The 25,403-nt window shown below is 39.4% G+C and overlaps 1 protein-coding gene across 2 annotated transcripts in view; it reads right to left on the reverse strand.

Moving 5' to 3' along the window:
- Positions 1-25,403, reverse strand: part of PDE7B (phosphodiesterase 7B) — a 262,193-nt gene that overhangs the window by 191,094 nt on the left and 45,696 nt on the right. Inside the window, exon 1 of one of the 2 annotated variants that reach the window (XM_089530313.1) lies at positions 17,352-17,755. The exons of the other annotated variant lie outside the window; for it this stretch is intronic. Within the exon in view, the coding sequence (XP_089386439.1) occupies positions 17,352-17,372 (21 nt within the window). The 5' untranslated portion in view covers positions 17,373-17,755. Of the gene's footprint in view, positions 1-17,351; positions 17,756-25,403 lie in introns of those variants that run through there. 2 annotated transcript variants of the gene reach the window in all.

Here is a 25,403-nt window from a genome sequence, read left to right on the forward strand (position 1 = left end):
GACTAAACTGAGGATGTCGTACTTTAGCCACATCATGAGAAAGCATGAATAACTGGAAAAGACAATGATGCTAGGAAATGTGCAGGGCAATAGAAAGACAGGAAGACCACATACCAGATGGATTCAATCAGAGAGTTCACAGATCTGAGCCTGTAGAACCTGAGCAGAGGAGGACAGGGGATCTTGGAGAGGTCTCATCCACAGGGTTGCCATGCATCAAAGTCAACTTGAGGGCAGTTAACAAGAATAACAAGGTCATAAGAAGAACTTCAAACTGTTCCCAGAAACAAACAGGCAGCCAGTGAATATTACGATGCATCCAGACAGATTAAAAGGACCAGAAAGTTCCAGATTTTGTTCCTGTTCTTTCCAATTTTATTTTGGGGAGATCTCTCTCTCTCTTTCTATCCTGAATATTTTCTGTCAGCTCACTATATGAGCAGACACTTTTTATACCAGATCCCCAGGTTGGTTTATTTTAACCTAGTATAAAATCAAAAGAAGAAAAAAAGAACAAAATCTAGCAAAATTCAGTCTGGATGTGCCCTTTACTTAATCAAATAGATAAATTACTCATAAAGTCCCAGGAAACCAATCTCTAAATTCCCTAACTATTTTCAAATTCCTAAAACTCAGCACAGATTTATTCCTCCCATCTGACAAGGAAGTCACCAGCTGTAACTGAGAGGGAATGAATGCATGCATACTGATAGCATGTTATCTTTAAATCATTCATTTAACCAATTGCCCCAAAGTTCTAAAATTCCCTAGGTGGTTTTTCAAAGAGACCTCTGGTATTCAGTGGAGAGGTAAATGGGAAAGGCGGGGGGGGGGGGGGGATTAGGAAGACGATTGGTACCTTTGCACAACCCAAGCCCTCCACCCCATTATTTGTTGCTGTTTCTCCAACCACACCCATCCTGTTGCACAAAGGTGAAGTTGTGATACTACTCCATGTCATCAATTAACTGAAGCTACAGTGTTTTGAGTGTGGTCCATAGAGGCAATGAACTTTGAAAACTACAATAAATCAACTTTATAAATTGTCAAATCAATCCTAGGATAACTATGGAAAAAGGGAAAGCCAAATATACCTATGATCTGATGGTGGATACTAGGTACACATGTGCAGTGTTAAGTGTACAGGGATTTCATAGCATGGTCATGAGGAAGCCAAATAAACCAACTAGTTTCCTTGAAATTTGGTAGCATATGCTTCTAAGGCAGCATTGCGAGATTAATTTTTGTAAGACATATAGCTTAAGTAAGAAGACTGTGTCTGTGTGTGTGTGTGTGTGTAAGTACGAGTGCGCATGTGTCATGTCACACACACACACACACACACACACACACACACGGATTTTGTAGGGTTTGGTTAGACAAGGAATATTCAGAGGTGGTTTTGCAAGTTCCTCCCTCTGAAATGTAGCCTATATTGACATTAATCTCGTAGGAGTGTCTTGGTAGTGCCTTGCCTTAAAAATACATAAATTCCAAAAAGCAAACCTTAATTTTCCCATTTTATATTATGGAGACCATTTTACTATGCCATTGTATATAATGAAACTTAAGCATCTATGGATTTTGGTATTCACAGAGGATCCTGGAACCAAACCCCAGCTAATATCAAAGCCCCATTGCATACGCTACCAGATTTTTTTTTATTTAAAAAACATTTTCAAGCTGTGGATACTTGAATCCATGGATACAGAGGGCTGACTGTATATAGTTTTCCTAAAGAGCCAGAGTGCAGTCACTTCCATACTGTTTTGCTATACTGAGGCATGTGTATGTGCTTACAAGTTGTCCATGGTTAACACATTGAGGTTTGAAATTAGATTATGAGGAGGGTTCAAATCCCCACTCTGCCGTGGAAACCAGCTGGGTGACCTTGGGCAAGTCCCACTGTCAGCCTCAGAAGATGGCAAAGGCAAACCCCCTCAGAATAAATCTTGCCTAGAAAATACTGTGATAGATTCACCTTAGGGTCACCATAACTCAGAAACGACTTGAACAACACACAGTCCAGAAAGCACATCTCCCATTCACTTAAATGTACTTTTCGTTGTCACATAACAGCATTTTCATAAAACTTCAAAGTAGAGAAAATTTCAAAATGAAATAAAGTCTTAAATTGTAAGATCTTGTCTCCCAATACAGACTATATTGCTTGCCAAAAATACAGTTTCTTCATAAATTCTGGTACTGGCTTGAAAAGTTTGCTGATTTTGGATAATGGGTACCATTAGTAACTAGGGCAGTTAATACCATATCAATGCTCTCTTCATTTGTGAGATGTTTCATTTCTTTTCCTTAAAAAAAACCACCTTTGATAGGCATCCAGGCATCTCTGCCACTATGCTCTGTAAAGGAGGTTGTGGAATAAATACAGCCTCCAAGTAACACGCAGCCACAATGTTGGGTGTTTTTTAAGCCTCTTCAAGCACCCAAGGAAAAAAAGGGAAAAAGTACAGCCAAAAATCAGAGGCAAAGCACTATACAGAGCAAATGAAAAGGGAAGTCATCAGTTAACTGAATGGAAACAACCTAAACAATTAATTGGTGACTGCTGAGGAAGCAATGAATCCAGTGTTTCTGGGTCTGAGTCTTCAAGCTTCGTTTGGGGGGGGGGGGAGTTTTGGAGACATTTTAGTATGAGAGCCAAAGCCTATGCTGTCTTTGAACCAGGGCTGGCAACTGAGCTACAAACCAATCCAGGTGCAGCAAAAACCTTGTTTTCCCTTCTTTTCTCCTACAAAATGATAACATTAAGTGATGCCATAATTTTGAAAGAGAAGTGGAGGAAAATAATGCATTTGAGAGAATGTGTGTGGTTCTGATACGGCTTGGGGAAAGGGGTTTTGCATGTTCTCATATTCTGCAGGGGACTTTGGGTGTGATTTTCAGGTAATTTTCACATGAAAATTGTGCCAGTTTTTTTAATGAGGGGTTTTAGAGGACATTGGGGGACTGGTGGTTGCACAAGTGGGGTCCAAGGGCCATATATGATCTACAGGCCACATATGATCCACAGATCACACTTTCCTGACCCCTGCTTTTAAGCAAGCAAAGTGAGGTAATCATTGCCCATTCTTCCTCCAATGCCAGTAGCCATTTCTTGGCTTGCCAACTTCACATTTCTGTGATGGTAGTAAACAAACAAGCTTCATTTATATACCGCTTCATACCTCCTAAGCAGTGTCTAAGCGGTTTACAACTGTAAGCTAATTTGCCCCCAACAATCTGGGTACTCATTTTAGCAACCTTGGAAGGATGCAAGCTTGAGTCAAGCTTGAGTCCTTTGGCTGGTCTTGAACTTGCAACCTTGTGGTTTTGAGTGAGTGGCTGCAGTACAGGCATTTAACCACTGCGCCACCAGGGCTCATAGTACTGTTAAGGACCTAAATCCAACTGCTAGCCCCAACTGGGGCAGATGCACAGAACTAGTTGTCAAATAGTAAGCCAGTATTTAAGGAAATGTCATGGATTCAGTGTATCTACTCTAGTTGGTATTACTAATTGATATTAGGCACAGAGCTCCCAGTTGCTTCTAGTAGCTTTTTGGGCTATTTCCACAGAAAATAAGGATATTTAAAATTTTAAAATCTCATAGTTAATGAATATATGGATTTTAATTATTGTAATTAATGTTTCTTTATTTCATTTCATTTTTTTTAAAAAAATTATTCACAAAGATTAATAAGTACAAACATAGAACACATGAGTATACTGTACTTAATGAAATGAAATAAATTTAATGAAGTAAAAACAAATTGCTTATGCTCATGACTAAATTAAAAATAAAGTGTGAGTAAATGCTGAATTGGTTGACACTGAATAATCCCCCTCTCCCTTACAGACACACACATGAAAATGTTTTCCATACAGAGGGATCTATTACTTTTGGCTCATTTTCTTGTTAACTTTTGATTGCTACAGAAAGCCTAAATTCCAGGCGTGGTTAGTGGTCCAAGCAATGGGAGTGCCCCGGCCTATAATGGCAGGGTGAAATTTCCCTCAGTGTGGACCCCATTGGGTGCTGCTACTACATTCTGGCAAAATAATAAGAGAGGAACAACAGTTACTCATGCTTTGCACCAGCTTCTGGATTAGGGTTGCCAGGCTGAGAATCAGTATAAGATACTGTAATAATGTGTTAAGGGAGTTGAAGGTACCTATCTTCCATTACCTTTCCAACTCAAACTTTCAGCTGCAGCTATTCTCTCCCTTGTGTGATGGAGAGCAAAGGTAGGGAGCATGGAGGCACCAACAACAAGAACAGGGTTTTGTGCTTCTCTGTCCCCCTCTGCCCTTCACCAAGGAGGGAAGAGCTGAGTAGGGAGTTCAGAACCAAAGTGGAATCATAGCATTATAATTAGGTAGTGTTGAAGGACCTCATGTAAAAACAATCACATAATTTAAATAAAAAGCTGTAAATCCAGGCTCAAAATGGAAAGCACAACAAGAAGAGAAAATCTATAAACAGGGCACCTATCAGAAGACACATGCCATTACAAATATGTGATTTGGGTCAACATTTGTACCAGGGAGATGGGATCACCTAAGCTCCATACTGTTTGGATATACTGAGATATGTGTATGTGTCTTCACGTCACCCATGCTTAACACACTAAGTGGTCCTTAGCTATAGGATACTAAAGTTCAAATACACACACAGACATACCAAAGGAGTGTTATTAACATTATGACTGCCATACAGCAGCTGTTGGAAATGCAGAGCTACACAGAAGCTGTGAGATCCACTCACAGTTTCCATACCAGTTGCCAGTTACTTCCAGGAATGTATGTTGAGGACATGGAAACTCTCCTTGTGATGGAGCGCACACACCTGAAGGGTGACTCTCACATATTTTTGACACTGCGGCTGCAAATTATACAATTTTACTTAGTTCTGAATCCCACTGGGAGACATTGCTGAGTAAATACATGAAGGATTATGCTGGCATGTAGAGTTCTTACCACATGGAATTATTTCTACTGCCTTCCATGTAGTAGTTGTAACATAATGGTATGCACCAAGTGATACTGGTCAAGCAATCAGAACATTAAAAAAAGCTGTTCTTAAGAGCAGCAAGGACACATCTAGTTCAGGATTATCTTTTCACAGTGGCTGGACAGATGCCTATGAGAACCTCACAAGCTGACATGAACACAATAAGACCCTCTGTCTTACTCATGTACCCCAGCAACTGGTACTGAGAAGTATAATGCCTCTGATACTGGAAATAATGTGTAGTCATTATAGTTAGTTGCTACCAATAGCCTTGTCCCTCTGTTACCTGATAACTGCTGGGAACAATAATGTTCATTACAAGGTTCTTAGTAGGACATTTGAGAGGATTATTCCAAATCACTCTCAGTTAACAGAACTAAAAAAATCATTAATAATAATAATAATAATAATAATAATAATAATAATACAAGAAATGGATTTACTATGACCTCATCATATGCTTCATAACCCCACCAAAGTTGTAAAGAACAAGATTCCAGAACAAAATCAGGTGACTGGTAAGGAAAAGATTAAACAAAGTATTTTTGTTTAAAGTAGTGAACAATGTTCAAAACAAATATATTCTGAGATGTTTTTAATGAAAACCTTCAGTTAAAATATATATTCTAAAAGTATGTTGATGAAAAAATAAATAAAAAACAGATCACATTTTTATCTGACTTAACAGTGAGTATCTGCAATTAAATCAACAGCTTGGCAAAAATTAATTTCCTGGATTCATCAATGTATATTGTAATTATACGTTTATTATTTGTTGCTTTGTTTATACTATTTTAAGGTATGTGTACTTTTAACCTCATATGTTTTCTTGTCCAATTTCATCCAGAAAGCAGTTTTAAAAAATAATATTGTCCATAAATTGTGTGAGTGTGTGTAAGTAATCACTTGTAAGTATTCATCCCTCTCTATCCTTCATTTTCAATATGTTAGAATATTCAAAAACATTTGAAAATGGTTGAAAAATGGGTTTCTTATGTCTTGGGAAATTCTGAGAAAATGAATCCTAGATGGGTGAGAAGCTTCACAGTTTGTGATTCATTTCATCACCACTCCAAAAAGCAATAGGGATGATGATGATGATGATGATGATTTTGCACTGATTTTCTATGCAGCAAAAAAGTTTCTGGCACTGAAAACAGCATTTTGTGTACTAAAAACTCAACTTTTGCAAGGAAAATAGAAATGTTGCTTTCTGTACATAAAATGCTGTTTTCTGAGCACATCGAGTTTTCTGACAAATAATGTAGTCTACTGTTCTGAAAATTTGTTTTCTGTAGAGGAAATTTATTTTCTGTGGAAAAACCCACATCCACTTTTTTAAAAATAGAATAAGTCCCAAATACTGAATAGTTTAAAAAACTGCACAATTAAAAAAACCCAGACTTTTTATGGCCAAGAAAAATGGTAAATTATTCTTTCTTGTCTGCAAGAATTAATTGTCCCTCCCACTAATTCAAAGTTTAAATTGTAAATTCACTAGATTAGACCTCTCCTTACACACACACACACACACACACACACACACACACAGAGGTAAACATAAACCTTTTTCACTTGCTTGTTACTCTATAAAGTGTAACAAACATTATACGTAAGAATAAACAGATTTCACTCTGATATTTGATTAACAAAAACCCCTAAAATTCTTTCAATCCCATTTATGAAGAAATTTGCAAATTTTGATAAGTACATGCATCTTGAACATCCTTTATCCAAAATACTTGGGATCAGAAGTGTTTTGGATTTTGGAATTTGGAAAATTTTGTATATTCATATATGTACATAATGCGATATACTGGAGATGGGAAAAGAATGTTTCATATACACCTTATACACATATTATTTCATACAATATTTTAAATAATTTTGTCCATGAAACAAAATTTGTGGACACTGAACTATCAGAAAGCAAAGGTGCCAGTGTCTCAGCCATTCATGGAAAAGTTTTGGTTTTTGGAATATTTTGGAATTCTGGATAATGGAGACTCAGGGACTGTACAGACTGGCCATTGAGGCTGGCCTGTGGGTGGAATTGGGGCATGGCATCACAGCACCACATGACAGGCGGTATCATGGTGCTCTTCTGGCATTGTGTCTACATGATGCAGCACTAAAGGAGCACAGAAAAGCTGCATGCCAGCAGCTATGGTGCCCTTTCCAGGGCACAAAATGGAGCCACTTTTTGCAGCTCTTTTTTGCACCAAGGAAAGCAGAGATCGGGGCTGCAGCATGTAGTTGCCACTGCCCTGATCTGGTGCTAAAAGGGGCGGTCTGTCAAACCCCTCAATCTGTATTTAAAATTTCTTAACCATGTTTACACTAATGTCACCTACAGCCTCTTCCAACCTAGTACCCTTCAAATATGCTGGCACCAAGTGGGGGATTGTGGAGTTATTTCTGGAGAATGCAAAACAGGGGAAGATTATGGGATTTGTGAGGGGTGGCTGAAAAAAATCTCAACCTAATTCCAACTCCCATTTCAAGTCCATCTAAAATGTTTCCACCATTCCTAACATACTAATCTGAATGAAAAAAGGGGGCTTGAAAAAGGCCTACAAAGAAATAACATCAAACATTTCATCTGAATCCCAAGTTTCCTAGGGAGCCTTATATAGAGACAAAAAGATAACTTAAATCTTTCAGCCCTTATTCAGTTCTTGTTTTGGCAAAACTTCCATTGGGAATTAGGATGGAATGACAATGAGAGATTTGGCCTACAGCAACAACTCCTTCAAGGAATTTATTTTAATCAGTTCAAACTTGTTTATACAATAAAACATGACACAAATTGAACAAGTATGTCCTTAGATAATTCTTTTCATAATGAGAGCCTCTAAAAACCCTATCCCTTAAGAAGAGTTCTCACGCTAGTGTGTGTGTGTATTTATGTATGTGTGTGTATAAGAATATAGCACCGCTTGAGACTTCTGCCACTACTTTAACCACAAAGCATCTTGTAATGCCTTAGAGATAATTATAATACCTTAAACTTCCAAAAGATGCCCATCCAATCTCTGTTTACAGATCTCCAAAAAAGGAAGGCCCATTCACATGCATGCCAGTCTGTTTCATTGTTGAACAGCTCTTACCATAAAGAAATTATTCCTAATGTTTGAGTGGAATTTCTTTTCTTGCAGTTTGGTTCTGTTCTAGTCTCTGGAGCAGCAGAAAACAAGCTGGCTCCATCTTCTATGTGACAACCTCCAGATATTTTAAAATAGCTATCATGTCATCTCTCAGTCTTGTCTTCTCCAGGCAAAAGATACCGACTCTATAAATCATTCCTTATAAGGCTTGATTTCCATCCTGGTAGAATTCAAAGACATAGCCGTGTTAGTTGGAATCAGTATGCAAAGGGATCTTGTAGTATCTTTGAGACTTACTGAGAGAAAGAAGTTGGTAGCACAAGCTTTCATAGACTGAATAACCGAAACAGACCTGCTTGAAAAGCTGGCTTCCTGGTAGCTTGGGGACATGGCATATGCATGATGCATGCCCTGAAACTATCCCAAAGCCACCCAGAAGCTGTCGAGCTGCCCACACACTGGTGGGCTTCATGGCACTCTGGTGGCATGGTGTTTACATGTTGCATGCCGCAGAAGTGCCATAGAGCCATGGTGGGGAGGTAAAACCCAGCTTTTTGCCAGCGCAAAAAGGAGCGGCATTTTGCCACTTCTTTTTGGACCAGCAAAAAGCCAGACTGGGGCTGTAGCATGCACTTGTCATGCCCCCAGCCTGGCTCTCTCAGGGGCAGCTTCAAGTCACCCCTTTGGGGTGGTCTGTTCTACCTCTTAAGTCTATTTCATCATCTTGGTCATTCTCCTCTGGACATGTCGCAACTTGCCAATACCCCCCTTGAACTGTGGTGTTCAGAACTGGACACAGTTTTCCAGCTGAGATCTGATCAAAGCAGAATAGAGTGGCACTACTACTTCTTTTGATCTGGACACTATGCTCCTGTTCATGAAGAACAGAATTGCATTGGCTTTTTGGCCATTGCATCACATAGTAGAATTATGTTTAGTTTGTGGTTTACTAAGACCAGTGAATCTTTTTCATGGACCCCCTCCCCATGCATAGCAAAAACTGTGGATGCTCAAATCCATTTTTTTCAATGGTGTGCACACATGTGCACATGCCTGTGTGCACATGTGCCCATTTAAATATTTGGGGCTTGCCATCCATGAAAGCTTAAATCCATGGATGGCAAGTCTGCAGTTGGTGTGGGCAAACTACTGTTTTCAAGCCAGGTGTCACCCTAAGTCAACAAAGGCAACTTGCCCAATACAGCCCATTAGTGCTTAAGATGCCGAAGGCCTGAAACAGATGGGTCAAATAGAACGGCTTCTGACCACTTTAGGGGCATGGTGTTTAGATGACGCATGCTGCTGAAGCAGCTGGAAGCTGTTTTGAGGCCGTCTAAGGCAGTCACATGCTGCTGGCAAATGGAGCAGATTTAATTACTATTATTATTAAGCTTTATTTATATAGCGCTGTAAATTTACACAGCACTGTACATACAATCTTTTAATTAGACGGTTCCCTGCCCTCAGGCTTACAATCTAAAAAGACATGACACAAAAGGGGAAGGGAGTGGAGGATGGAGCCAGAAGTCTTCTGGGAAGGGCTCAGTTCCTTTGGGGAGGCCTGATGGGATTGGCCCACCCCTCTCTCCCTCAGAAGCCAGGATGGAGCCAGATGCCTTCTGGGAAGGGCTCGGTTCCTTTGGGGAGGCCAGTGACCCATCTGAGACCATAGCAGTGGGCTGCTTCAGGAGCGGATCTTATGGTCACCATGGTCCCAGAATGATTACAGCTGGTGAATGCTCCTTTGTGCCTGCCTGCTTCACCCCAAGGCACTTTTTCTTTTAATGCAACAGACTGATACCACTACCCTGTTGGAAAATGTCACTGCATAGTAAAAGAATACTTTGTCTCTCCTCTATTTCTTAAAAACTATCAAAGATATGGAAGCTGGTCTTAGTGTACCTCTTTAAATAACTGCTTCCCTAAAATAAGAAAAAATCACCAAAGGAACAAATTACTTAGCAGAACTCTGGCATCTCCCTCCTCTCTGAGAGTGCTTAGGTACATGATGTTCTGTTCTGATTGTAAGGATAAACTCAGTGCTTGGGGAAGTTACTTTTTCAAACTGCAGCTTCCTGAATCCCACAACCAACATGATCATATTGTTCCAAGGATTCTGGGAGCTGTAGTCCAAAAAAGCAATTTCCTCAAACTCTGGTTCAACTTCATTTAGCAGCTACCACACTAGGATGAATATCAATGAGTTTCTAAAACAGTAAGATAAGTTTAAAATGTGCTTAAACAAGACAAAAGAACTACAGGCATATTAAAACTATCTTTTTACTTAACTCCAGCCTGTCATCTTGTAATCTCTGGATATGTTTTGCTTTGCTTATAGTGCTACAAACTTAAATAAGCATGTTATTGGCAATTAAGATGGGCAAGATAAACTTGTAAGAGCTGAGCTGTTTGATCAAACTAACAATAGAAATGTTTACCATGTTCCTTGCAAACAAGCATGAGCAGGACCAACCGGTATTAGTATCCCTTCTGCAGCCTGCAAAATGAAGTTGATGTAATAGCCATCCTATCTTTAAACGTTCATGAGAAGTTCTATTCTTCTGCCTTATTACCACACCACCAATGATGGCCCAGGAAACAAGAAAAAGGTCCCAGTTTCAATTTCTCAGTGCTGGAAAATCTCCTGTCTAAAACTATGCCAATAAGTGTAATACTAGCTCAGTATAATACAGCTTTCACTTACTAAAAGTAACAAAGTTGGGGGGGGGGGGAGCCTTACAGTTTCATCAGTGTCAGTTTCCTTCCACTCATCATTGCTTTTCTGCACTCCATTGAAACGGACAAATGTAGAGAAATCTTTGTTGGGTTTCAGTAACTCTTGGAAAATTATCCTCAGCCATCTATTCTGCTGTCATTTTATGCAGAAGAGAATGAAGAGTTTTCCTAATTCAGATGGACTTTAATCAGAAAGAAAACAATGCAGTTTTGAGGCTCTCCTTCTACTTTGTCAGTTTCCCATAGAAGTAATGGGGAAATTATTGTAAGGCCCAATTCCCACTTACCTCTTGATTCGATTCCTGAACCAATTCCTGAAACCAGTTTAGCAAACAGGGTGGTTCCCACTATTTTTGCACCGGTTTCAAGAATTGGTGCAGGAAACGACAGCTGTGACTTCCCTGCCATGCCTCCCTCCATCCTCCTGGCCATACCGGTAGGCCGGGAGTGGAGGAGAGGTTGGGAGAACAGAAGACTGAGGACAGATAAGGCATGGAGGTATGGCCGGGAGGCCGAGGAAGCTGCTGCCAGTGGAAACCAGGGTGGATTCGAATCCGATTCAAATCCGCCTGTTTCCAACTTCAGCTGAATCGATTTATTTCCAAATAAATCGATTCAGCCCCCAAAATACCCCATTTTACCAACATCTTTTTGATCTGGGTTAAATGGGTAAAAACCATGTCCCCCCTTTGTGAATTGCTTCAGCGATTCAAATTAAGTGGGAACCATGGTGGTTTAAAACTAATCATTTGGAATTACGATCCGGTTTAAACCATAGTGGGAACAAGGCCTTAAGTAATGGAGGGTTGGGATGACTAGAAGAATTCCAGAAAGATGTCATCTGTCTAGTTAGTATGCAGCATGGACTAGTGTCTTGTTAAATGATTTTGATATGGATTGGCTTAAGTAGAAAAAAATTCAAAAATTATATTTAAAATGCTGTATTAAAATGCACGTGTGCTTTCAGATAAATAAATGTGTGTGCAGCCTGGTAAACAGGGATAGTCCCACTTCCGTCTGTTCATACCAAACTTCTCTGTCTACTGTCATATATCCTCCAATTGTCCCAATGTGACAAGGGCAGTTCCAATTAATCCCCTGTTTTCCCACTTTTTCAGCAGCTTTTTCAATGTTCCAGTTTCTCTCTTCTCCCTCCACTTCCCCACTTTGTCCTTAGTTCTTTTCAGTTGCTACAAACTGAGTTCAAAATGCAAGAGAAGTTTGCACTCAATTAATTCAGCAGAGTGGGGATGTAGAGTAGAGGAAGGAGTGGAATGTTATCCTTCCCTATAGACTCAGGGAAAAGCAAACTGCGATGGCCTCTCTTGCCTTGTGTCTTTCTCCTTGTTTATAACTTTTGCCCCCTTGATCACATTATGATGTTTCTTCACCAGATGTGTCTCAGCTTTTATCTGAGGGGAATAGTGGTCTGCTTTCAAATAAATGCAACTAGACATGCTAGCAAAATTTACCACAGAATTTGCTGGCTTGGAATATTTCCTATTTTATAGGGGCGACATCCTTACAATGCCAGAATTCCATGTGTCAATGAAATCTGTAGCTGGGCAGGATCATCTACCTTCCAAATTTATTGATACACACACACACACACACACACACACCCCTACCTGTGGACTGCTGCATTATTTTTGAAAGAGATGGATGATGATTAGCAAGAAAAAATACATTTAAGTAAAAGAGAATGGAGAAGAGACACATTTGTCTATTGGTATTAGTGTGTCTTGTAGAAACATGTCCATTGTATTATTTTCTGCTCTAAATATCACTATTATGTCCCCCCACTCCCACCACATAAAACAATATAGAGACTTTGAAGATGACTGAGCATATAAGAGCACCTGCCTTGCAGAAACCTATATTGTTTGGATGATGGTTGATTTGTATATCAGTAAATGCAGCACAGTTTCTCACTTAGGTGCTCATCCAAGGGCCAGTGTGACTCACTCCAGATGAAGAATGGTGTGGGAAATTACAGGGTTGCTTTTGCCAGTAGGATGAAACTTTGCAGCAAGTCAGAACTCCCCAGAAGAGAACAATGTTAATAACTATTTCGCATTATTGCCAATACTTGTCAGTTTTGCACAATGTCTCTTGGGGATTGTTTCATTTTCAGACCAATATATGACCAGGATCCATTTGTGGGTTATAACAGGAGTATCAATTGATCATAAGCATGGAACACTGGTGTTCTAGCTTAGAAATAACATAGGCGTAGTATAGATCGCCAGAAAGAGGTGGCCCGGATCCGCCTCTCTTTCTCCTGTAGCCATGCCACAGCAACCAAATTGTGTGGAGCGGCTATGCTAAAGAAAAAGGAGCGCTAAAACGTGGCTCATTTTTGTGCCACCACAAATAGGTGGCTGCAGCACTGCTGCGCGGCTCCATCTGGACGCAGCACAGTAGTGATGTCATTGCTACGCGTGCCATGTATATGGCACCATGCAGCGATGGCATCCTGGTGATATGCTAGGGTCGCGGGGCGTGTGGAAACGGTGCCCCGAGGCAACCCTAGCACTTCAGCAGAACGTGCTAAAGGGCCTGTCTGGACCAGGCCATAGAAAGAGGCTAGATGGAAATGCTTGCCAATCAAGATGTGCTGAATGTGAAGATTTTGTCTTTTGTCTTTTCTTCTTTTAGAAAATAATTCCAGAATTTCACCCCTCCCCAGCCAGCACACCAGTGGGATTTGGAAGAGAGGGTCCCAAAAGGTAGCTTTCCCAAGCTCTGAAAAAGTAGGGCTGACAGGTGCTTTCTAAATAAAAACCAGATGTCCATTAATGGTATCTCATGAGGAGAAATAAAAAATTAGCAGAGCTTTCTCACACAATGCTATTGGAAATTATAATCAAGAGGTGAAAGCACGGAAGATTTACATATACTTTGTTGTTGCTGCTGTTGCAGTTGTTGTTGTTATATGCCTTCAAATAATTTCTGACTTATGGCACCCATATTATGGGTTTTTTTTTCTGGCAAGATTTGTTTGAGGGGGTTTGCCTTTGCATTCCTCAGACCAAGAGAGAGTGTGACTCTCCAAATGTCACCTGCTAGATTTTTGTGGCCAAGCAAGGATCCAAACTCTGGTCTCCAGAGTTTCACCCATAAATAATAACTATATGAATCATTTTTGGATGCTGCCCTTGATACAGGAAATCACAATAAAGGGCATGTGACTGACTCATCTTCTATTGTTGCTGACTTGTCTTTGATGCTGCTCTCAATGTTTTTATTTTTGGCATACATTAAGTTCATGGTATCTTTATTAAGTCCAAAACTGGACATGTTTTATTGGCTTTTACTTTTCATGGGGTCCAAGCAGTAGAACCTGTAAATCAAGAGTTGATGAACACTTGTCTGATTTCAGAAGGGGACATCTTTTTAATGTTATTCCCCGTCTGTCTGCAAGAGAATGCCAAGTTTCACAGCCTTGACACTCATACAAAGCTTTTGGAATCACCAAAGCATGCCTGCTTATGTGCCTGTGTAATCCAAGGTTTGCATCATCCTGGTTAGAGTGATGCCTATGATTGTGATTAAGTACACAAACTAATACAGTGCAAGAGATGTGCCTGGATGGGTTTTTAGTGTTTATCATGATGTACATCGGACTGTGTTAGCTTCACTGAGGTCAAAACAACAACAACAACAACAACAACAACAACTATCTGAATATAGGAAGTAGCTTCTTGAATCCCTGCAAAGTGTAACTTTATTTCCCCACTTTGTTTTGTTCCCTGTATTTAGAATGCATACTAAGAAGTTTGATCACCATTAGTAAAGAAGAAGAAAAATCTGCTCTCTAGTTTAAAGTTTCCTTCTTCAGATATTTTGGAGACATTTAAAATGTTCATGTAAAAAATTTCCAATGGGTCCAAAATGTAGTGAAATCAATAAGACGAACCACAGCAATATGTTTCCAAAATTGCATACTACAGGTTACATACAGGAGTAACCTGTCAACTGCTGAATACAGTACCTTGCCTATTCAAATTCATGTGCTGTCCCCAGGCCTTGCCCAAGACATTTTCTTGGCTGAGGTAGATCAGCAAATGACATCCCACTCATACCACCCACTTCCAATTCTAGATGCATACAGTAGTACCTTAATCTGGCCAAGTTACTTTGTTGCCTGAGACAGAAAATGTCTGGCAGAAACACACACACCCCCCCCCCCCCGCCCAAATAACTATGTAATGGGCTAACAATTTGCTGCCTCTTCATAATGCTAGCAATTTGCTGCCTGAGGCTGCCATCTCACTCTGTCTAATGGAAGGGCTACCCCATCTTTCCCATGCAATATGAAATATCCTTTCTGCCATGATGTGATATTACCACATTATATATTTCCATATCTCCATGCTAAGTCATTGGCTTTCAATAGAAGGGAGAGGGAAACGCACACAAAATGATGAAATTGTGCTATGGAGTTAAAGTTATCACACATTTATGGTAGATTGGAAGAATACTTTGAATGTAATGCCAGTTTCTCCTATACCTCCCCAATTACTGAAATATGTGGCTTCTCCTTTGGTTGTAATTAATTCAAGCTCTGTTAATTTCACTATGACTTAAAAACAGAACTAGATGAGGACCAACAGCTTTGGCTAATCAAGACATCTGGATGGATAATGAAGGAGAATTCTCTTTCCACTTACCAATTTTGACCCATGGATTTGTGTTAGTTACACAGTTAAACATTTTGTAGTGACATTTATCCTGTGTTTGGCACCATTATAAAACTCAAGGCCTCAGAAATCAAGCTTCTTCAAGAAAGTTCAGAAACTTTGAAGACTTCCCTCCTTGCAAAATTATCTGCCTTCCTCACATTCTCTTCCCCTTTACAAAGTGACTATTTAAACTAAGGAACAATTTATACACAGTAGGAAAAAACAATTTTCCCCCAATAAAGCACTGGCATTGATTTCTGGAACTTGCAAGCACTTTCTGTGAAAAAGAAGTTCTACTGTGGATGGAGAAGGGGGGGAAAGCAACAGTACTGGGAAAGAGAAAGGAATGTCTTTTGCTAGCTAATAAAAATTGACTGCATGCTGGTTGTTGGAAAAGAAAGAGGGATGCTCTAGCACAACATGTGAGATGTGCCATTAAGCAGTTTATTAATGACAGCAGTCTCTTTGTTCTTGCAGCCATCAGTGAAGATAAAGCAAAGGAAATGGAGGAGCTGCAGTTATGCATTTGTAATACACAAAGTCCTTGTTTTTTCCACCAGGCACTGCAGAATAGCAATTGTCCATTCACAGCACATAGCAGATAGTCTGCATTTTGGAGCTAATATTTTGCTATTCCTAAGCTGGTACTTAGGAATCAAGTGCAGCTAATTTGTTTCTCCCCTCTTAAACCTTTCAACTGCCTTGTCAGGATGACCCATCCAATATTTCTGGATTTATCACCTGTTTAAAAAAGCAAAATGAGTCTACCATTAAGAACAAGTTTTTCTCCCATGAAAACAACTGCCTTTTTGTCAGCCACAGCAGCTCAGAAGAGCTTCCAGTGTGTTTAAATCTTACAGCCTCATAATCAGACAATGTGCCACTCTGCTATGCTTTAATTAAATGATAGGCCATCAGTTGCTATCTCTCCAAGTGATCACCTTCTCCACAGGCATGTTTGCAGCTACACTCATGAAAACAATGTGAGCTCTGTTTTGAACCATCGCTCGTGTTTCCTGCAGCACATGCAGGTCACTTTAATGCTGCCACAGTCATCCAAGTTAAGACTACAGGCTGCTGTTTGATGACCAGTTGAATGCACATGTCACCAAACAGTCCTGAGAAGCTGAAGTTCCCCAGAAAATTTTCTTCAGCTAGCTGTTAAAGCCACAAGCAAAGAGATGAAATATTGACATAGGCAATCTCCCCTCCAGTGAAGTTAAAGGAGCACATGAGTATTTCTAACTTTGCATTTTGAAATCCAAGCCAGCTGAAACTGCCAGACACTAAACATTTATAACATATATTCCTAAGCAAATATTTGGATATACACATTCTGCTTGCCCCACACCCCTGTTACTCATTTTAAAAAAAATGTATCCCTCATTATCTCTTCCTAAGCATTCAGTCACCTATAAGGACTGTCCTGACCAAGCAAACTTGAAATACTCAAGACCAGACAACAGATTATAGGGGGAAATAACCCTTCACTCTCCTAAAGGCCATAATGTATCATTGTACCAGAACCCTTTTGATTATTCTTTGCATTTATTATAGTTATAATTCATGCAAGTTTCCTGGTTTCATTGACTCAAGAAAATGCCAACAACAATGAAAAGACAGGTAAGAACATTTCAGTGACATTTTCCACAGACCATTAGCCTTTTCTTTTAAGTACAAAAACAACTTTTTCCTATTAAGCATGGCAAATGCAAACAACCCCCGAGCCCCGGTTTAGAACAAAAACAACAACAATCCCAGCAGTGACAACATAAACACACACAGCCTCTTCAAATTTGCTCTACGTACCTCAACCATTAAACAAGACATTTAACCATAGTGGCAGTTCTGTGACCTTTGAATGCCGTGAAATCTGTAAGCAGTGCAGCTTGTTCATGAAGACTTGTACTGCAGGATCCAGAAATGGCATCCAGGATGAGGTGAATAATTAAGTCAGAAGCGCAAGGGGGCAGAGAAAGGTGCACATGAACATGGGCAGGAGTGGTGGGCGTAGTGGTGCTGGTGCTGGAGAGGAGGCAAAGCCCAAGCAGATAGATAACCCGAAGAAGCAGATCGAGAAAGAGGAGGGGAGGGAGAAAGAGAGAGTCTTAAGAGGAGACTGCACTTTTCTGCCAGGCAAGTACTGGGATAGAGAGCTGGGCTGTGCTTGCTGCAGTCTCTGACTGTCTGAGTGTTAAGCAGCAAGCCGAAGGCCGAGCATTGCCTAGCTGGGAGGTGCTGTCAACTGCCACAAGCACAGCCAAGCAGCCCAATCAGCTTAAGCCTCTGCGAGCTGCTGGAGTGGAGCCTTTTCTGTTTATGTTTCCTCCTTTCAAGAGTGACGTCAAAGGGGTTTAGTTTTTCCTCTGCATGTGCTATTAATTTTAAAGGACTACTGGTGTGTGTGTAGTGGAGGGGCGGGGGAGAGAATGTGGCACTGATTTCGACAGGCTAGCACCCTGCGCTGGAAAGAAACCAGGGCGGCTGTGGATCAGAAGGAGGCATTCTTTAAAATCAAACTTAGGGCATCATTTGGATTTTTAACATTTAGATATCTGGTCTGATAGGCTGCCAGTTAGATCAAGGGTGGATTTTAAAAAAGGAAGGGTTTATGCATAGGAATGTGTCAAGAAGGATGTGAAAGCCCCCTTTAAATGATATTAGGGATTCACATGGCTAAACTGGAACCTAATTTAATTTAATGTAAGTATTTCTTACATTTCTATATTTCTAATGTAAGTATTTCTTGGCCTGGATCTAAAGATCTCAGGGCTGTGTACAATAAAACCAATCTGAGGAATTTAAACAGTGTAAAAATAAAATTATTTTTAAAATCTAACCCCTCTTTGCTGGATTTCATTCTGGGTATAAAATAACAGCCTGCAACCTCATATAACCTGGAATATATTTCTCCCCTTTCCAGATTTTGCTGCACGTGACAAGGTGGGGCATAAGCTTGTGCCCCCTCTTCTGTATCACCAAAAATTACAACAAAAGAAGACTTGTGCTTTCATAGTACTTCCATGTGCTAATATATTGATAGCAATGTTGTTGTTGTGGTTGTTGTTGTTGTGTGCCCTCAAGTCACTTAAGATTTATGACAACTCTAAGACAAACCTATCATGGGGTTTTCTTGGTAAGATTTGTTCAGAGGAAGTTTGCCATTGCCTTCCCCTGAGGCTGAGAGCATGTGACTTGCCCAAGGTCATCCAATGGGTTTCATGGCCGAGCTAGGAATTGAACCGTGGTCTTTAGAGTCATAGTCTGACACTCAAACCACTACGCCACCCTGATATGCAAATCTAGAAATAATTACTATAATGTAAGTGGGAAGATCATATATTTCAGAATGGTAGGGACAATACTGATTAGGTGAAAGCTGTCCATGTGCTAGATCTGCTGTGTATGGTCTAGGTGTTGATAGGCAACTTCAAAGCCCATTTCCCCCCTTTTTATTGTTCTTTATCTTTTAACTGAGGATAAACAGAAGATGCCTTCCAACACTGATCTTCTCTCGGAAAGCACTCCATACACATGGCCACATTAGAATCCAGCCTTATAAAGGAGAAATGTATTCAGCTCTGTTGGACCTCCATGTTTCTTAAATGTCCTTTTACAAGTTACATGCACAGTGACCCTAGAGAGAATAGTGAAAGTTTGTACAGTGAACTTTATAGGTAACATTTATAGGAAATTAATTTCTTGTAGGTCTTAAAGACATGAAGTCCCTTTTGGAAGTATTTGGAGGTCTTCTGAGATGCCATGTTAGGCCTCAGTTTTAATTCTAAGAACACAGTGGGCCCTTCGTAAATGCGGGGTTTTAGTTCCAGGACCCACCATGGATACCAAAATCCATGGATGCTAAAGGCTGATTATATGCAATGACATAGTAAAATCATGTCCCTTATATAAAATGGCAAAATAAAGGTTCGCTTTTTGTAATATTTTATTTGAATATTGTCAAGCCTGGATTGTGGAATCCAGGGATGTAGAATCTGTGGATACAGGGGGCCGATTGTAGTTTGTCTGAATATACTAAGATTCTACGGATGTAATTATTTGCTACTTTTTCAAAAGAAGAAAGCAACAAGTAATTTAAGCAATTTTCTTCCAGCTTATTTTAACAATGCCCAGTTTTCCATGACTATTTACAGTTTACAACTTATTATGTGCAAAATTCTGCACATAGTATTTTTGTGCAGAAAACAGCATTCTCTGCAAAGAAATATATATTTTTTGTACAGAAAATGCTATGGTTAAACTTATGTGTAAAATTCACATGTGACATTTTTGCACAGAAAACACCACCTCCTATTCAGAAAACAGCATTTTTGTGCATGAAATAATATTTCTATGTTGTTGCACAAAAAATAAAATTTTCTGATCAAAAAATTATATTTCTTTGCAGAAATATTATTTCCTGCACAGAAAATACTGTCTCCTGTGCAGAAAATGGTATTTACTGAAAATACCACACACAATTTTTTGCAAAAAGTGAGTGTCAAGCTGCAAAGATTCTTATCAGTCCAATTTTTTTCTTATCATAGTTTTCTGAAACTTGAAAAAAGTGTCATTTAACATTATTTTAAAAGATATTTTAATATTCTTTCCATCCTATGAGATTTCCTGAATTTGTGGCTTAGCTAATGACCATTGCAAAACTAGTAATTGATGATAACTGATTACAAGTATACCTTAGTTTACGAAGTATATGTGTTCCTTGGCATTACTTCTTTAACAGAAAATTTAGTACCAGAGGCAGAAATAACTTGGAAAACATATTTTATTTTATTTCAATGATTTATATCCCACCTTTCTCATACAATGGCATTCAAGGCAGGTTACAATAATTTAAAAAGACAGAATAATTTACAAAACATATCATAAGCCATATACCATAAAAAGAACATCAGTTCAACATATTTCCGTAAACATTTTATCCAAAACTAAATATTATACCCATGAAAAATGAAACAACCAGGTCTGGTAAGCCTTTCACAACTAAACAAAAACATTGTGACCCTTCTGGAGACCACTTGAAAGCTTTGTCCAAAATGCAGTCAGGGATGTTTTCCTCCTTTCACCAGCCTCCACCTTTCTTATGATTTCCATTTTGTTGGCCACACTTATGCATCTGTATTTTTTTAAAAAAACAAATATGCTTGAGGTGGCTTGTGAGGTAGGCTTTCTGCTTTTTCCTCTTTCTCTCTTTTTTACTGTTCAGGCATGCTCACTAAGGGATTGTCAGGGCAGTTGCTATTTATGTGCCCTACAGTGTTGCCAATTTCCGGGGAATTTCCCCGATTTCCAGGTAATAAAAAGGCTTTTCAGGGAATTTCCAGGTATTAAAATTTATGGGGAATTTCGGTTGGGGAATTAAAAGCCTTTCCATTTATAGGGAATTATTTCACTTCCTTCCCCCCCAAATGAAAATACCATTCCCGTCCAAAAAATGACCGACCCAGAAGTCCCCGCCCCCTTTTGCCTTCCCATAGTGCTTTGCGGTCCCTTGACCCGGATGTCCTGTCCCTGACCCAGATGCCCCGGGGAATTTGGGGGCGTTTGGGGGATTTTCAGGGGGATTTCCTTCAAGGGTGATTGGCAACACTGGTGCCCTATGATAGGCATGCATACTTGCCTACAGTAGAATTGCTAACATTGGTCCAAACCACACTGCAGAAACAATCCAGTTTGGGACCACTTTAACTGCCTGGCTCAATGCTAGGGGATTCTGGGAACTGTAGTTCTGGAAGACATTTAGCCTTCTCTGTGACAGAGCTCTGGTGCTATAACAAACTACAATTACCAGAATTCTACTCATGAGGGCACCAGTGCACAGCAGCAAGGGCAGAAGCGTCCGACTGGATGTCACCCCTCTTCTGGGGTGTCATCCAGTGCAGACTGTACTCCCTGCACCTCCCTACGGATGTCACCAAAAGTCTGTGGTTCTCCAGCCCTTCTTCACCATCCTCCCAATGCTAATGCTGCTAAAAATTCAGCTAGTCAGAGGATGAGGAGGAAATGGGGCTGGACACGGTGGACATAAAAAGATTTCATTAAAAGGAGATTTTTTCAGATGATTTGTTAACTTGGGTATGTTGTTGTTGTTTGTTGTGGTGTGCTTTCAATTTGTTTTTGACTTATGGTGACTCTATGGCAAGATTACAGGACTGTCTTGTCAAGATTTTCTCTAAGACTAAGAGAATGTGACTTTCCCAGGATCATCCAGTGGAGTTCCATGGATGAGCAAGGATATGAATATTGGTTTCCAGAGTTGCAGTCCAGTTCTCAAACCACTACACCACACTGTCTCTCAAAAACATTGACTGTATTATAAAATCAATTACATTTAACATTCCTGGGAAAGAAGTTCTTGTATTAGTTCATGGTAACTTTGGGGTTGGGGAAGACTCAAGTGAATAGTGAGACTTAAAATGGTGAAAAAAACAGAAACTGTAATAGGACTCCTTAAATGTAAATCTAGTCTAATTTGTTATAGTACTGTGACTATTATCACTATGCCATGGTTTCAGTCCATATCTCATCTCATCTCATTATAGTAGATATTCCAGAACAGGCTATGAATATTGTACTAGTACTATACAACCAGTTTACTTCCCTTCTAAACTTAAGTACTATGAGAACTATTATTTATTTCATTTATATACTCCCTTTCTCCCAGAATGGGACCTAAGGTGGCTCACAGATAAAAAAAAACCCTACCAAAAAGAAGGAATAGGAGAGCAGTGACTGTACAAGAAGTGTAAGTTTGACTATCATTAATTAGAATACTATATTGTATTCTAAACCATTTCTGCTTTAGATGTTCTAAAAGTGAAATTTAAATGAAGGGTATTGGAGCTATGCTGCTTGGCTGTTCAAATGAAACAGCAGAAAAAGCCACTGGTTTTTGAAAGCTCTTTCTAGCAAGCAAACCAGCACACGTAAAGCAACCTTCCTTGAGATCTTAGAAGAAGGTATAACTTTAACAAAGAAAAGAAAAATACTTTACAAAATACCCCACAACTTTGGTAAATGTTTACTCGGCATGATCTCCTATAGGGCAGAGTACAAGTTCTGTGCTATTAAAATGTATCAAGGGAAGTTTTCTGGAATAATTATTACTGGACCTAATAAAAGCCTAATATATCTTATATATATATATATATATATATATATATATATATATATGAGATATAATGAAAAAGGACTAGATTCTAATATGGTAAAAATTACTACTATGAAAAATTAATAGAGATACTGATGTGCTGCACTAAAGACTTTGCTTATAGTACTAATTCAAGTATCTTTTCAAGGCCTTAAAAGTTTGCTCTTGGAAAAACATTTGGAAAGTACTTGTATCCTAGATCTCAACTGTAATTTGTAGATTTATAAGATTTCAGAATGGTTGCAACTGTTTACTGGTTCATCCTGAATTAGAAAAGAAGAAATGTCAAGGTTAGAGATGCATGACCATGGACAGATTTGCTTCAAATCATCTTTAAATCTCAAATGTTTACACTGAAGAATTAAAACAACAACAACAACAACACAGATAAGCTTTTCCAACCAGTTATATGAAACAGTTAAGCAAACCAGTTCTACCTCCCCATTCCTCAAGAAAAGAGTTTCTTCTGCACTGGGCTGGATAAGAATTTGATCTCAATTTGTCTTTTGAATTTACCCCATATTTTTAAGGTTTGTATATAGTTTTTAATGTTTTCAAGGTTTGTTTGAATTTACTTATTTATAATGTTTCATCTTTTAACTTTATAAATGGTGTTTTTCAACTCTTATATTTATACTTGATGCTTTTGTATTGTTTTTAATTTGCATTGTTTTAAATATGTTGTTAGCCACCTTGAGTCCCATTATTGAGAGAAAGGCAAGATATAAATGAATATTATTATTGTTAATTATTTATATATTTATTTTCACATGTTTTCATATTAAACTGGAAAAAAAACTTGAGGATTTGTTTTGGTTTGTTTTGGTTTAATGAGCATGGAAGACATGGAAACTGACAGATCCATCTGTTTGGATGCAGGGCTTTGAATGCCTTACTTCTAAAAGTCTGTTTATTTAGCCATGTTTATAGTGCTCAATTGAGGCTTCCTGCCGGCGCAGCCCTCCATACTGTTCAACTGGGGTTGCTACATCTATTTTTTTCATGAGAGGTTCCTCATCTTTAGCACCTACATGGCAGGCAGCTACTACATAGTTCTCTTTGTGCTGGGAACATCTGTACCTGTTGAATTTGGCTGGTGGAGGTGGGGAGAATCTTGCTTCAGTGTGTTTTGGAAGAATGGTACAAAATTTACAAATTTTCTCATACTCTGGATGGCAAATACTTGAGATTTAGAATATCTGAATGAGAAAAAATAAACACCTCTATTAAAATTCAGGGTCAATCTGAAGATTATGCAGTGCTAGCTGTGCAACATAGGCTAGCAGACTCCCTTTTGTTACACCAAGCTACCTGCCATTTGAGCTTGCTTCTGGAGCATCTCTACTCTAAACCATAGTACTATGATTCCATGGGCTGCTGCCACACTGCAGAAATAAAATTGTCTGGCACCACTTTAACTGCCACAACTCAATGCTATGCTGTTCTAGAATTTGTGGTTTTGTGACATATGCAGACATCCTTGTCAGATAACTCTGGTGCCCCAGCAAACTACAAACCCTAGAATCCCATAGCATCGAGTCATGCCAGTTAAAGTCATGTGAAACTGTTTATTTCTGCAATGTAGCAGCAGCCATGGTTGCATCATATAGAATCCTGGGATCTGCAGTTCAGGAAGGATTATTTAAAATTATTTGCCAGAAACCTCTATTGTTTTGTCAAACTACAAACTCCAGGATTCCACAGGGTGGAACCATGGCAATTAAAGTGGAACCATAGCACTATGACTGTGCAGCATTGCATGGGATCTGGTCCTCAGTGAGTCAGGGAACTCACTAGACTTTGGACTTTACGGTGTTAGTTTGATCTACTCCACAGAGCCACTGTGAAGATAAAGTGAGCTCACTCTGGAGGAAAAGCAGGATAGGAATGCAACATATATGTAAAATAAAAACGAGTATGTGCACAAATGATATTGCTGAGAGTCTTATAACTATAATCTCACAAGGGTGGAAGGGGAAGATCTGTGGACATTCTGTGCATAAGAAGCTTAAAGTCACCCCACAGAGAGAAAGAGAGAGAGAGATTACTCTTGTTTTTGCAAACAAGGTTATAGAGAATTAAGACTCTGTTGAAAACATATAGAAGGACAAGTCTGTTTTATTTACCACCTCAAAGGCACTTTCTAAGCCTATCTATGCTGAGGGAAAGCAACCCTCGGTGAGCCTAGCTCTCCAGCATATTGCTAGCTTGTAATTAGGCTTAAAGCTGTACAGTAAAAATGGCACCAGTTGCATTGCCAATGGGGCATTTTGGCCTCTAGATAACATCTTCCAACTGCTGGTCTTAATTTCCTAACCTAAATATGAAAGTGGAAGCTGAAAGGTCACTGCTACAAGTTCCAACATGAACAGCCACACCCAGGTAAGAGAACACCATTGAACTTCCAGCTTACTTCATTAGCTCAGTAGTTTATTATTACATGACCCTGGGAGGCAATACAGATCACCACCAGCACTGAAAATTGCCAGGATCAGAGCTTGGAAACATTACCACTTGGGGACAACAGTTCCAACAATCCTCCGCGCAGACAGCATGGCCATTTGCCATTCTGACCAAGGGATTCTGAGTGTTGTAGTCCAAAAAAAAAAAAAAAAAAAAGGAATGCTTCCTGGTTCTGGAAAGAATTCAAATTATTTGGGACCATAGCTTCCAGTTAGTTGATTATAAAATGG

This window comes from Sceloporus occidentalis, unplaced genomic scaffold, assembly GCF_023333645.1.
Source record: "Sceloporus occidentalis isolate IW3139 unplaced genomic scaffold, rSceOcc1.0.p SCAF_6, whole genome shotgun sequence".
Lineage (NCBI taxonomy): Eukaryota > Metazoa > Chordata > Lepidosauria > Squamata > Phrynosomatidae > Sceloporus > Sceloporus occidentalis.